General features: G+C 28.5%; 3 protein-coding genes across 4 annotated transcripts; all 3 read right to left on the bottom strand.

The window, feature by feature from the left end:
- Nucleotides 1-223: 223 nt before the first annotated feature.
- On the bottom strand, nucleotides 224-3,355 carry Trc8 (TRC8 ring finger protein). Its single transcript, XM_047056253.2, has 6 exons — nucleotides 2,600-3,355; nucleotides 2,290-2,513; nucleotides 1,904-2,218; nucleotides 1,245-1,838; nucleotides 931-1,174; nucleotides 224-849 (listed from the first exon to the last, which is right to left on the bottom strand). The coding sequence occupies exons 1-6, from the start codon at nucleotides 2,922-2,924 to the stop codon at nucleotides 620-622; spliced, it is 1,932 nt and encodes a 643-aa protein (XP_046912209.1). The 5' UTR covers nucleotides 2,925-3,355; the 3' UTR covers nucleotides 224-619.
- Nucleotides 3,356-3,532: 177 nt separating this feature from the next.
- LOC124493219 (Kv channel-interacting protein 4) lies at nucleotides 3,533-9,157 on the bottom strand. Its single transcript, XM_047056300.2, has 10 exons — nucleotides 8,995-9,157; nucleotides 8,812-8,910; nucleotides 8,482-8,513; nucleotides 8,334-8,403; nucleotides 8,197-8,276; nucleotides 8,061-8,106; nucleotides 4,273-4,374; nucleotides 4,111-4,175; nucleotides 3,964-4,026; nucleotides 3,533-3,897 (listed from the first exon to the last, which is right to left on the bottom strand). Exons 1-10 carry the CDS (start codon nucleotides 9,008-9,010, stop codon nucleotides 3,850-3,852), a joined length of 621 nt encoding a protein of 206 aa, XP_046912256.1. The 5' UTR covers nucleotides 9,011-9,157; the 3' UTR covers nucleotides 3,533-3,849.
- A 2,172-nt stretch (nucleotides 9,158-11,329) lies between these two features.
- Nucleotides 11,330-13,787, bottom strand: LOC124491415 (TWiK family of potassium channels protein 18). 2 transcript variants are annotated; one of them, XM_047054051.2, is made up of 5 exons: nucleotides 13,254-13,767; nucleotides 13,011-13,176; nucleotides 12,881-12,937; nucleotides 12,602-12,810; nucleotides 11,330-12,521 (listed from the first exon to the last, which is right to left on the bottom strand). In XM_047054051.2, exons 1-5 carry the CDS (start codon nucleotides 13,602-13,604, stop codon nucleotides 11,793-11,795), a joined length of 1,512 nt encoding a protein of 503 aa, XP_046910007.2. In that variant the 5' UTR covers nucleotides 13,605-13,767; the 3' UTR covers nucleotides 11,330-11,792. The 2 variants fall into 2 exon arrangements, with proteins under 2 accessions (XP_046910007.2, XP_046910006.2); XM_047054050.2 differs by having other exon boundaries at nucleotides 11,660-12,521; nucleotides 13,248-13,787.
- Nucleotides 13,788-14,013: the final 226 nt, after the last annotated feature.

The following is a 14,013-nucleotide window of genomic DNA, read 5'->3' on the forward strand; positions in this document are numbered from 1 at the left end:
AATAAGAAAAAAAAATCGAGCATTTGGTACTAAGTACTAGCGCCGCAGGAGTGTTTTTTCAATGGATTATTCCATAAAATAAACGAACATACTGGATCGATTTCATCCATCAATAATTCTCTCATCACTCCTGCAGTACTAGTGCTTATTGCTACATGTTTTCATTAAAATCATCAGTTTTTATTTCCAATGGAATCAGTAAGTAAAAAAACCGGTAAGTAAATTTTACAACGAAAAAAAAAAAATATATGAATTTCTTTTATTTGTTCACATTTTACATTTTGTAAATCAAAAAAAAAAAAAAAAAAATTCATCATACCAATCAAACGCAAAAAAAATATTTACAATGTAAAGAAAAAAAAATGATCACTTGTCATTGATTTGAATGTCATTGATTTTGTTTCATTAATCAAGAATTTTCGGTTTGAAAAAAATAAATGTTTTTTCTACTGTTTTGTTTTTGTGTTTTATATAAGCAAAAAAAAAAAGATTTAGCAGTATCAGCAGCAGTGGAATTCAATGTGTGGCTAATGACAATAATCACAGATATATAAACGAAATAAAAATGTTGTGTATGGTGAATTATAATGAAAATAAAACGAAAATGAAATTTTCAAGCTCAAATATATAATGTTTTATGACATAATGGACAAATGTCTTGTAGATAAAGCCATTTACGTAGACAAACACTATGAAAATAATGATTACATTTTGTAATACGTGCTGTTGTTAATTCTTGATAACAAATAGAACAAACATCATCAAATTGTTGTAATTGTTCTGGTGATGCTTCAGGTAATGAATTGATTTTACGTAATGCTTGATATCGTTTGAAAAATGTTTTAAGACCTAATAATTGATTGATTAGAATGGTTAAATGAGTGAGTGAGTGAGTGAATGAAAAAAAAAACATCATATACAACCACATACCTGCAATTGCTTGACACCATATATTGAAATAAGCATGAATGCACATCATCAATGCACGTATTGTACCACCAGATTCAAAAATAAGAATCCATGTACCATTAAGGAAAAGAAATATACCAAAAACAAACTCAATTAAATTACCAATAGTACGAACATAATAAACATAATCATCCAATTGTTCCCACATTGATGTACGGAAAGCATCAATCATAAATAATGTATAAATCAACAATGTAATTATGACCTATTGTATGATGTATGTGAAGATAGTGATGAATAAATTATTCAAAAATTTAAATTATTGATATACATACTTTAACAATAACTTCAATACCAAATGCTGAAACGGCCAATAGCCATGTAGAAATAGTATGATGGGTCCAAAGATAATTAAGAAACAAATATGGTGATATAATTAAAAATGAACAAACAGATAAAGCTCGTAAATGTCGATTTAGTGACATATTTCTTGAGGCACTCAATGAAAACAATAATGGACTGACCATATTGTGTATGAAATGTAACATGGCCGTAAATAATAGGCAAAAATTTCGATATAAACGTAAAAATCGTTTCTCCGGTTCCATCGATGTTAGGCCATTTTGTAATGCAAGTATGAAAAACATTATTGCCGATATTGATCCAATCGAACGATCATCAGGATCATCAAGTACTAAAAATGATTGCATCATACAGCCAATTTGATGAGTGATACCGGATAATACCGATGTCATTCCAAGTACAGCAATAATAGTTTCACATCCACGAACCATCAGATGTTTAGCATTATCCAATACAGCCGTACCATTGAATAGTATGGATGAATCGGATGTTTCGGTGGGATATTTCTCCATCATCAAATACAATGCCTGTTGTGTTATTCGTGTAATCCAGAATACACGAAATATCTGTTGGAAAAAATAACAAATGAATATAAGTTATATTTTCCATTGGAAAACAAATCAAAACATACTTGTGGTACATGGAGACGATTCCATTCTGATTCAATCAATGCAAATAATCCTAAATCTCTCATATAGGATTTTATCCATACAAATTGTAAATATAATGCCTGTATTATATTCTTTATGTCCAATATTAATGTGACCAGTATATATATCAAAGAGATGACCAATGTGATTGATGGAAAATAGACCAAATATTTGTTAGAAATAAACATTGTCAAAAAGAATGCATAATATGGTAGAATGAAAAAGAATGCAGCAACAAATGGAATGATAGATTTATATATTCCGGTTAAATAGATGAATGATATGGCTAATACCATCTAAATTAATAAATAAATAAATTGGTGGTGATTCGAGATCCAAAAAAAAAAAAAAACAAAACAAAACATACTTGACAAATATAGTTTGTAATAAACATATAATGTATGCCATTTGTTAATGATAATTGTTGTTGTAGATCAATGCCATTGGCATCATTATTGGTAAACATTAATGTTACATAATGATCATTAAGAATATAGGATAATAATGCCGTCACAATGGATAATATCCATTTATAGAATTGAAATAAATATTCGGTTGGTAATAAAAATAATGTCATTGATGCAACAAATACTGGTGTGGTTCATGAGGAAAAAAACAAATAAATAAAATTAGAAATAGAAATAATTCTCATTATAATCAATATGGATAATAATCACCTAATGCCATAATAATTGCAGATGCATTATTCAATATTGCCTGAAATTGTATGGAATTAAGATTCGAATCATGATGATGGCTAGTCAATGTTGTTGTAATCATTGATTGTTTATCATATAACAGATGAAAGACTGTTGAATTTGTTGAGTTTGTATTAGTGAATATTAAATTGAATAATAATTCTGGAAATGGTACGATTTTCATATTGCTTAAAAATATTGAATCCATTATAAATAATGGTGGTACACGAAGTATAATATCCATTATACGATATAAACGGCGTCTAATTGGTGAAGACATCATTACATTTATTGTACTGGGCATTTTGTTTAGTCTAGTTCAAAAGTTCTTCAATCCAAAGTTTTTTGTTTTGCTGCTAAAGATATTATATAAAATTTCGTTTTTTTTTCTCTCTCTTGTCACAAAATTTTAATCGTTCGTTTACAATGTTTTTTATTTGATGAATTTAAACACAGAGATATTGATCGATTTATTGATGACAAAGTGAAGAAAAAAAAAAGCCAAAAACACATGTTCACACACACACATTCTTTTGTTCAATTCATGGCCGATCATTATTATTATCAACATAAATTTCAAAATCAATCAATCAATATAACGATAACAGATCCGGAAAAAAATATTGATAAACTTATCATTTTTATTTTTGGAGAAAAAAAAGAATCTTTTTGTGAAGAAAAAAAAATTTATAACACGAAATAAACGATCAACAACACATCAACAAAACATCTGGTATGAACAGCTTTTTTATTTTTCCTTTTTTTCAATATTGTAATGGTGTGGTAGTGGCAATATGAGCAACATATAATCATTATAATATGATGATTGACCAACACTAGATGGCGTAAGATTCGGATTGTTTTTTCGAAATTTTTTTTTCTTTTTTCCAAAAAATGTGAAATCAGAAAATGTTTATTTTTTTCTTCTTTAAAAACTATCAAAATTTATTCATTTAAATTAATTAATTAATTAGTAAATAACTTGTGTTTACATTCATGAATATTCATACACACATAAATTTAAATTTAGGCTAAGGCAAAAAGTGAAAGTTTTTTTCTTTGAGAAATTAATTGAACTTTTTTTTTTCTCTCTCTCTCTCTCTCCAGTGCTGTGCACATAAATAAGTGATTGAAACAAGCGAAAATCCGTGATGAATCGAATGAGAAGACAACCAGGAATGTGTGTGGAACCAAAACGAAGAAGAAGAAGAAAAAAAAAATGCGAAAATCTAGATGACGGTATCGAATTTTTGAAATTCAGCTAGCCTATTTGAGTCCTTTTGGAAGAATGAAATGAAAATCAATCAGATAAATGGCTAGACAAGTGTGAATTGAAAATTTACTTTTTTGCACCAATTAACAAATTCTTCGAATGATATTAATCCATCTTTATCGAGATCAATTTTCTATTTTTTTTGGTGGGAAAAAAAACGAAAAAAAAATGATGAAAAAAAAAAAATTTCCAATCCATTCAAAATACTTGTACTTACATGAAAAAATAAATCTGCATGTTCTTTTGCATTACGAATATCACTCAATGGTATTGCGCATTCTCCTGGGTTTTTTTTGTTTGTTTGAAAAAAAATCAATTATCATCATCATCATGTTGTTATTGTTATTGTTATTATGGTGAACATATATGAAATACGAACCCAATAATTCATAGATAGCATTGGTGATTAAATGCATTTCATTTCTACTAATATAGCCATCACGATCAATGTCGTATAGATTGAAAATCCAATTCAATTTTTCTAAACACACACAAAAATGAAACAGAAACAGAAACAGAATTATAAATCTAAAATGTTGATGGTGATGATCAGTTGTTTTGGGTGAAAATGAAATGAAATTTAATCGATTTTATCATTAGTGGTAACATTCAATCATTATTATGATTACTGATCAATAACAATAAGAAAAAGATAAAATCCAATCCAATTTACGATCAAGACAATCAATCGGAACTTTTCTTGTTTTTGGTTTTTATTTTGTTCTATTTTTTTTGTGTGCCAAAAAATTAATTCAATCGACAGTCTTTTTTTGTTTTGTTTTCAATTAACTTGTAGCTATAGAAGCAATGAAAAAAAACACTGAAAAAAACGCATCATCATCATCATCATCATCATTTGAAATTGTAATTGGCATTTGTTGTTCGTTGGCGTCATTTTGTTCTGGTTTCTCATCATCATCATCTAGTTTGTCGTTGTTGTTAATGTATTTCAATTGTAAATTGTTTTTCATTTTCTCTGGGTTACAATGTTCACATGTTGAAGAAAAAAAAAACGAAAAACATTCAGGAGATAATGATAAAGTTTTTGATGATGATGGTAGTGATGATGATTTGAGTGTTTTCAACGATTTTTTTTCAAAAAAAAATTTTTATTCAATTAAAATCTGGATCATCATGATTTTAGATGGTGATTTTCATGTGTGTGTGGCTCAAAAGGAAAACCCACCGAAAAAAAAAATTTCTGCGACTATGAAGAACAAAAAAAAACCATCACCCAATAGGATATTTTTTTTTTAATTTTGCATCCTTCTAAATAAATAATAAGTGGATTAAGTTGATCACCGTTTTTTTCCTGTCGCCATACGTCGTTATTACATAATTACATCATTTTTTCTTAGCAACAGCAAAAAAACGATAATTGTACATACAAACAAACAAATGCACACAGGACATATATACATCACCTGGTGAAAATTTTTTTTTTTTTTTGTTTTTTCTTCTGCAATTATTATAAAAAAAAACATCGGATTGCAATGATATGAAACATTCCATAGAAACACATCACATTATTGCAATGTGTGAATGAATGAATGAATGAGAGAAGAATTCTTTTTTCCTTTATTACACACTTTTCTTCGTTTTTCTTCGTTTTTTTTCTAATGAAAAAACATCGGATAACAAAACCATTGTGTGCACAAATAAACTTGATGTTTTTTTTTCTTGTTTCGTTCTTTTTCACTTTCACACTTGACGTGTGTTTGTGTGTGTGTGCGTGTGAGCATCAGCAGCAGCATTTGTCCAACATCTTTCAACGAATGAATCTAAGTTGAACAAAATCATAATAGAATCTTTTATTATTAATCAAGTTAGTCAACAACATTACAAGCTGCTGGTTGTGTGAAAAAATGAATTTTTTTTTTTTTTTTTGACATCAACTTTAACAACAACAAGAAGAAAAAAAAACTCTCGTCAAACGAATTGCGAAAAAAAAACAATTTAATTGATTCTTTCAGGATTTTCTTTTTCTTTTTTTTTCTTCACATTATATAACACGATATATTCATCGAAATAATTGCTTTTTTTTTTACTTGCCACACACACACACACACACGTTGACACATACAAATGACACAGTATGAAACATTTCATTTTTTTTCATCTTTTTTTTTGAATAAATAGAAAATCTAAACACACACACACACACAAACACACGCACGAGCGAAAAAAAAACATAGATCACAACGCACACACAAAAGCTTTAAATTTTCACAAGTAAACTATAAACCAAATATATACAAAACATGCTAATGACATTAGATGCGTGTCTGTGTGTGTGTGTGTGTGTGAGTAAGAAAAATGGGGAAAAAAATTCTTTAAATTTTTCAAGTGTAACTAGAATTTAGGCAAGCAAATAGCGACAATATACACACACAAAAAAAAACTGATGAAAAGAAGTGTTGATGTTGATGTTGAAAGCATGAATGATGCTCAATCAAATACACACAGCATACACTGAATAATATTTGACCATGAATGTGTGTGTGTGTGTGTGTATGTTGATGTTTTTCATGAAAACAACAATAAAAACCAAAACATTTTTGGGTTATTTAACACATACACACACATTTTCTATCTATCTAAACACCAACATTGTTTCCATTTGTTCTATACAAGCCATGCACACACACACACACACACACACACCAAACAATGATTATGATGATGATGATAGCGTCAATGTTGACTTCACTGTACAAATTCTTTTCTTCTCTCTCTCTCTCTCTTTCTCTCGATTCTTTGTTGTTTTTTTTTACACACTGGGTATATATATGATATTGAATGATAAATGGTAACCATCATTTATTATATCTATAGGGTGAACAAAACAAAAAAAATGCAACGAAAAGAAAAAGTATGGCGTGAAGAGATGAAAATTTTGCTTTTTTTTTAGTTTTTGATTTTTTTTCAGTTTTTTTTTTTTGGTTCAATTCTTTTTTGTTTTTGAAAAAAACAATAATGTATCATAATCAAAAAAAAAAAATGGAAAAATTTTGGTTCATCTACATGGGTCATATCAATGAACATTGGATAATGATGATGATTTTAAACCAAAAAAAAATGCAACATATACAATATATGGAAATGTCAATGTTCATTATAATTATGATGATAAATATGGAAATAGAAAACACCAACAACCAACCAAAAAAAAAAAAAAAAAAAAAAATGAACTAGAATCCCATTGGAACTAGAATTCAATGGGTGTGTGTGTGTGTGTATTTCATAGACCATATGTTCATACATTACAAATGATCATGATGATGATGATCATCATCATCATACTGTCTTTGTATCCGTATTCCGGGTATTTTTTTTTCATTCATTCATTCATTCACCATTCTGTTATTTGCATACATTGTCATTACATATTTTTCTCTCTCTCTGTCTCTCTCTCTCTGAAAAAAAAACACATCATCGAAATGAAATATGGAAAAAACGGATGAAAACATAGATATATCATCATCATCAGTGTTTCATATAGTCAAATACAATGAATACAACAGAATGGTTGGAAATTTTTTTTTTTGTCCAAATTCCATATCGATATATATATCTGTATTGAACGGGTTGTTCATAATAATAATATATTGCATTTTTCGAATTCATTTTTTTTTCGTTCGTTCCTTTCATTCACCATTGATAATAATAATGGCAAATGGTAAATAGATGAGATAGATATCATCACCAGATATTTGTGTGATACATATACACATATATTTTATGTTTGTATTTCATTTCATTTTGATAATAATAATCGAATTGAATGTTTTTGTTGCCAGTGTTTCACACACACACACACACACACACAGACAAGACACTGAGCTTTTGGTTATAATAATAATATTTTTGGTGTATCGACAATCGACAACCAACCAGAATTTTTTTTTTTTTTGCTTCTCCTTCTTCTTTGTATATTAATAATGATGAAATATTGAATGGGTGGAATGGATACAGAAAGAGTTGGATGGAAATGACTAAATTTTCAATAAAAATTTTTTCCATCACACACACACACACACACACTGATAAAGGCTTTGAATATATCATGTCTGTAATTGTCATTTTAACGGTTATTTTTTTTATCGTTCTCATTATGTAAAATTTAATGAAAAATTTTTTTTTTTTTTTTGTTTGAAAACAAATTACCTTTCACTGTTCCTCTTGATAATGATGATAATGCCTTTATGAATTGCTAAATTTGTTGATGGGAAAAAAACAAAAGTCAATTAAAAAAAAAAAATCTCTATATCTAAATGTAACACAGAATAGATTACACACGTACACCAAAATTTAGACAACCAGATTCTTGATCACACATTGGCCGTAATGTATTGAATACAAGATGGGCATATTTTGTTGCATCTTTGGATAGAAAGGGAGGTTCAATTTTTTTTTTCTTTTTGCTAAATAGATTCTTACCTCCTTGTGGAAAATATTTGGCAAAAATATTGACAAATTCCTCTTCAGAACAGTAACCATTTGGACATTCCTTGAAAAATTTAAAAATTTTTATATAACAAAAAAAAAAAGAAAATGAAAAAGTTTTGTATGCGTATATGAAACTTACCTGTTTAAATCCTTGATATATCAATTTTAATTCTGTAGAGAATAACAAAAAAAAAACCAAGAATAAACAACAAATTCTTTTTCAAATTCAATTTAATAGTAATTTCATTCACCACTTTCAGCGACAACAACAACAAAAAAAACTAAAATATAAACATTTCTCTAAAGGAAAGAATTAACCATATGATGAATAATTGATTCTTTGTGACAAAATAACAAAATTAAACAAAAAAAAATTTGCATAAACACACAAACACACACACTTGACTGACAAATATGAATTATTCAAGTAGAAATGACACACACAGACAATCGCTAGACATTCATATACCTTTTTTATCATAATGTGTCATTTGACATAATGCATCCAGGCCATCATGTTTAGGTCGTGCAAACAATGGTTGATCAATATCGATGTCTAAATCTTCATCTGAATTTCCGATTTTTTTTCGTTCAATTTTAATTTGATTAGTTTATTTTTGATCATGAAAAATTTTTTTTTCTGCTGACTTACTTTTATTGCCAAACATTTTTTTTTTTTTTTTGAAATGAAAAAAAAATTTATTGACTCTTAATGGTTGATCATTGATGATGATGATGATGATGATCAAAAGAAGAAGAAGAAAAAAAAATCAAGTCGATGTGTTTCTGTTGGCGATGTTCATTCAAAACATTTTAAATAACTATAATGTTCTCAATGGTTTTTTTTTTTTTTGGTTTTTTTGGTCTGTGTATAATCACTTTTTATTTGCGCCGATTTCTTTCTGTTATGGATATGATAGTCGGCGCCTTTTTTTCCATTGCTTTTATCCAACAACAATCAACCAAACGATGTAAAAAATCGACAACCAAAAAAAAAAAAACACACAACTTGGTCCTGCGCAAATAAAAAATAAACTACCACGATGGACAAAAAAAAAAAAAAAAAAGAATCATCCTCATATACCTTTGATGACACAAGATGTGTGTATGTATATAAATATATAGCAAACAACAAACAAATGATCCATAGAATACAATACGGACACAACATAACATTTTCAAATAAACGACCAACTATAACGACTGAACGAACGAAAAAAAAAATAAAAATAAAAATAGAGAAAACAAATTCTATTCACTAGCAAAAATGAAGCTAGAGCAGACACACACACACACACAGAATGCACATCATATAAAGATGCTGACAGAATCGAGAAACTAGACTTTTTTTCTGGAACATTTTCTTCCTGTGTGTGTGTGTGTGTATGTTTTTTTTTAACATTTGTAATCTAAGGTAAACCTTGATTCTCTTGTTATTTTTTTCAACTTTTCTAAAATCATCAATTCATCCATCTCTGTGCATGAATAACAATGAACCTAGTTTTTCAGTTTACATATATGTAATGGAATGTCCGGTTTTCGAAATTTTCGGCTAAACACACACACACACACACACACAAAAAAACATATGGTGGACAAGCGCGCATACACACACAAAAAAAAATCGAATGTCCATATTTTTGATTGCCCAAAAGAAACAAAACAAAACAAAAAAAAAACTTTACTTTACTTTGCATAATGAAAATAAGAAATGAAATGAAGCAAATCTATTGTATTCTATACCCCATTAGACAGGCAAGAAAACGTATATATTACCATTTTTGGATCATTATTCTTTGCCAAAAAAAAAATGAAAAAAACAAAAGAAAAGAAAACTTGGAAAATACACACACACACACACACACACACACCGAAAAAAAACAATTTACTTTTTTTCATTTTTTCTGGTTCATAATAAAGTTTCTTTTGGATAAAAAATTTTTTGTTTTTTGACCAATGACTAATGTGGAAAAAAAAGAAGAAGAAATGAATAAAGAAAAAGTGGAATCAAAAAAAATAAAAAATAAAATTCGTTGCTAAAAGAAACAAATTATTAACGCTCATCATCAGTGTGTATAATATAATAATTTTATTTTATCTATAGCACAATCACTCATATGTGTGATTGGTGTCCACTATCTGTCACAAAAAAAAATGGCAAAACTTATTGGTCAATAAATCCCAACAAAGAACAAAAAAAAAAAAAAGAAAGACGGAAAAAAAACCATAAAGAAAATTGGAACGACAAAGTGACGACAAAATAAACTATTCGGTTGTTCACTTTTTTTTCTCCTAGATTTTTGCCCATTCCATCATCTTCATGATTATCGATTCAAAAACAAAAAAAAAAAAGTTTTTCGTTTCTTCTTCTTCTTCAACATTGCCCATATAATGATCACTTATATCATATCGTTTTGTTCAATCATGACAATCGATTCAAACACACACACGCTATTTGGTATACAGAACAAATGAAATGAGCTTTACATCACCGCCACCACCACCACCACCACCAGTGATAAAAAGCAATAATTTTCTTCATAACCAATTTATATACTACTACGATCATCATCATCATCATCATCATCATTGTCAATGCATTTATAATGTTGTAGTTCTTGTTAGATTCTCTTGTTCCATTTGAAAAAAAAGAATAAAAATAAGAAAATGGAAAATGAAAGATTTTCACTGCATATAAGGGTTATATAATGGATCCACAACTACAACAACAACAACAACAACAATCTTTGACATGATTAAAAACAACAACAACAACAACAACAACGACGACGACAACATGATTGCGACAAAAAAAAAGCATGAAGAAAATTATCGATTGGTACAAACAATAAGATTGGTGATCAATTGAAAGAAAATTATTATCAACATCAATCTTTGATCAATTTGTTTGTTTTACACAAACCGAACAACAAAAACAAACAAACAAACAAACAAACAAAATTTTCTCGGTAAATAAAAGAAAAGAATTTTTTTTTTATTATTATTATTTCAAAAGCAGAATTTGAAAGGATTCAATGAATGAAGAATGAGATACAAACATACACACTGCCACAATCATCGACAGAAACACAATTACAACAACAACAACAACAACGATGATGATGATGATGATGCTTGGACAAAACCAAAAAAATCAAAAAGCAAAAGCAAAAAAAAAAACAGTGAAAATGAAGGATTGAAAAAGAATGCACAGAGAAAAAAAAACTAAACTAAATCAAATATTTACAAGACAAACAAAACAAAACAAAACAAACCAAACACAGAGAAAAAAAAAGTGAAAACAACATACATTTATGAGTGAGAGAAAAGGAGAAGAAAAAAAAAATTTCAAATAACCAATCGTTCGTGTGTGTATGAGTGTGTGTGTGTGTGTGTGTGTATGTGTTTTGTGCTTGAAAATTATTCTTGATTCAATTGAATTCAACATGATTATTTGAGCCACCAAACACCACCACCATCATGATCATTGAAAGTTTTTGAATTGTCTATTTCTTCATTGTTATTATCAATAGTTTCTTTTCTTTTTTTCTGTCTACGTTCTTTGAATGAATCACCAACGCCCTGTTCTTTTAATATTGGTTTTGGCATTGGTTGTTGTTGTTGTTGTTGCGATGGTGGCAATTGTTGTTCGGGTGGAATAAAATTTGTTGAAATATTATCTTGATTAAGATCCTCTTCAACCATTTGTGGTATATCCAAACCCATTGTGGCACCGATACGTAATTTTGCTTTCTGAAAAGTGGCACTTAATTTTTCTTGTACAACATTTATACACATCGATGTCAATGCAAGGCCAAATAATAGATAGATAAATGTACACATCATGAATGCCGGATGTTCCGGCACATAATCACCGAAACCAATGGTTGATAATGAAATATAAACAAAATAAAATGATTCAAAAAATGTCCATTTTTCCCATATGGTAAACACTGCAGCGCCCATCATCATATATAATAATAGTAGAACAACGGCAACACTGATTGGTAAATTGAATTCATCATCAACTTCAAAATCCGGTATTGTTTCATTATCATCATCAATGTTGTCATTATTATTATTTGATTGACGATTATTGGCCATATCGATTTTATTCTTTCCCATCGGTACCACTGTTGACATCTTTCGGTGAACATTGTCAATTTTTTGTGATACAAACTATATGTATATAATGATAATGATAATGGAAAATTTTTTTCACATATTCATCTGATATAAAAAAAAAATTCACAATTTACCTGTGTACGTTCTTTAGTTGCTTTACGCATTTTTCGTAATTGACGTGCATAATAAATACGGCGAAATATTTTGAATACAAATTTTATACCACGTGTAAATAATTTTCCCAAATCAGTCAGTACCATCAATAATAATGGTATTCCAATAAATGCATAGATTATTGATGCAACACGTCCAGCATCTGTTTTCGGCACAACATGGCCATAACCTTTAGGGTATTCATTAGTGAAATTAGTGATTGGATTCAATCTGAACAAAAAAGAAAAAAAAATACAAACCAATCGTTGTAAATATGGTGGAACTGAAAAATAATGCCTGCCAAAAGTTCCATACTCCTGTGTTTCATACAAGAAAAAAAAAGAAATAAAATTAACGAAAATCGTGCACAAACAATCGTGTACTACTTACTTTCTTCCGAATCAGTAGTTTGATCGGATAAACAAGATTCATGTAGTTGTTTTTCAAATTCTTTAAATCGTATTTTGGCTAAACGTAGCCACCAGCCATGTGAAAATTTTTTCGAACTCCACCACAATTCTTTTATAATACGTTCACGCATTTTATTGATTGGATTCTTTGTTTTGTTGAATAAGAATTTTGGTTTTCAATCAATCCAAAAATGAAAACATTAAAATGAACACTCACACTTACCTTTGCCGATTGTTCAATTGGTGCTTCTAATGTGACAAAAATATAAGCACCTAAAAATCCGTACAGAATTAAAAATAGTAAAAGTAGCACATGAGAAAACCATTTATTGCTAAATTTTTTAAATCCTTCCACTATGCGTATAAATTTGGATTTTTGTTGTTTCGATAAATGAACAATATGCATTGGATTAAAGACCCAAATACGTTCATTTGTATATGGATCAATCCATATTTGATCCTTGGTGATTGCATTGGACATTTGTCGTAAAAATGATGGCGGTTTTGTTGCCGTTGTTGTTGTTATTGTCGTTGATGTTTGAATCGAATCATCATTATTATTCACATTGGCCATTTATATCGGATATTTAAAAAAAAACGATTGATCACAAAAAAAACAGACAAACAAACAAACGAACAACAGAAACACAAGAAAAAACAAATCAGATTACTATCAATAATAATATGAATAATATAAAAAACCAAGAATTTTTGATTATTATCATTCAATGGCAATAATGATATCATCATCATCATTACAAGATGTTTTTTAAATTTTAATGCTTAAAATGTATATTGCCCCATTATTATTATCATCATTATCATTGTTTGTTTTGTTTTTTTTTTTTTTGCTTTTTGGTTCTCTTATTCTATATTCTGTTGGCATTCATTTTTTTTCATTCTAATTTAGCAGATGAATTCATATAGATGCAACCATTCTCATATTGCATATTATGTGGATGATGATGATGATGAACACATTC

This window comes from Dermatophagoides farinae, chromosome 1 (genome assembly GCF_024713945.1).
Source record: "Dermatophagoides farinae isolate YC_2012a chromosome 1, ASM2471394v1, whole genome shotgun sequence".
Classification (NCBI taxonomy): domain Eukaryota; kingdom Metazoa; phylum Arthropoda; class Arachnida; order Sarcoptiformes; family Pyroglyphidae; genus Dermatophagoides; species Dermatophagoides farinae.

Excerpts from the sequence above, each read along its gene's own strand:
- Trc8 (XM_047056253.2), bottom strand. The coding sequence starts at position 2,924 with ATGCCCAGTACAATAAATGTAATGATGTCTTCACCAATTAGACGCCGT. Across the intron at positions 2,514-2,599 it reads TGCAATTATTATGGCATTAG|TATTTGTTGCATCAATGACA; the intron begins GTGATTATTATC and ends GAACCACACCAG. Across the intron at positions 1,839-1,903 it reads ATCGTCTCCATGTACCACAA|ATATTTCGTGTATTCTGGAT; the intron begins GTATGTTTTGAT and ends TTTTTCCAACAG.
- LOC124493219 (XM_047056300.2), bottom strand. Across the intron at positions 8,277-8,333 it reads CAAATATTTTCCACAAGGAG|ATGCAACAAAATATGCCCAT; the intron begins GTAAGAATCTAT and ends TTCTATCCAAAG. Across the intron at positions 8,107-8,196 it reads CTGGTTGTCTAAATTTTGGT|CAATTCATAAAGGCATTATC; the intron begins GTACGTGTGTAA and ends CAACAAATTTAG.
- LOC124491415 (XM_047054050.2), bottom strand. The coding sequence starts at position 13,604 with ATGGCCAATGTGAATAATAATGATGATTCGATTCAAACATCAACGACA. Across the intron at positions 13,177-13,247 it reads AACAATCGGCAAAGGTAAGT|AATCCAATCAATAAAATGCG; the intron begins GTGAGTGTTCAT and ends AACAAAACAAAG. Across the intron at positions 12,522-12,601 it reads CAACTAAAGAACGTACACAG|TTTGTATCACAAAAAATTGA; the intron begins GTAAATTGTGAA and ends ATATACATATAG.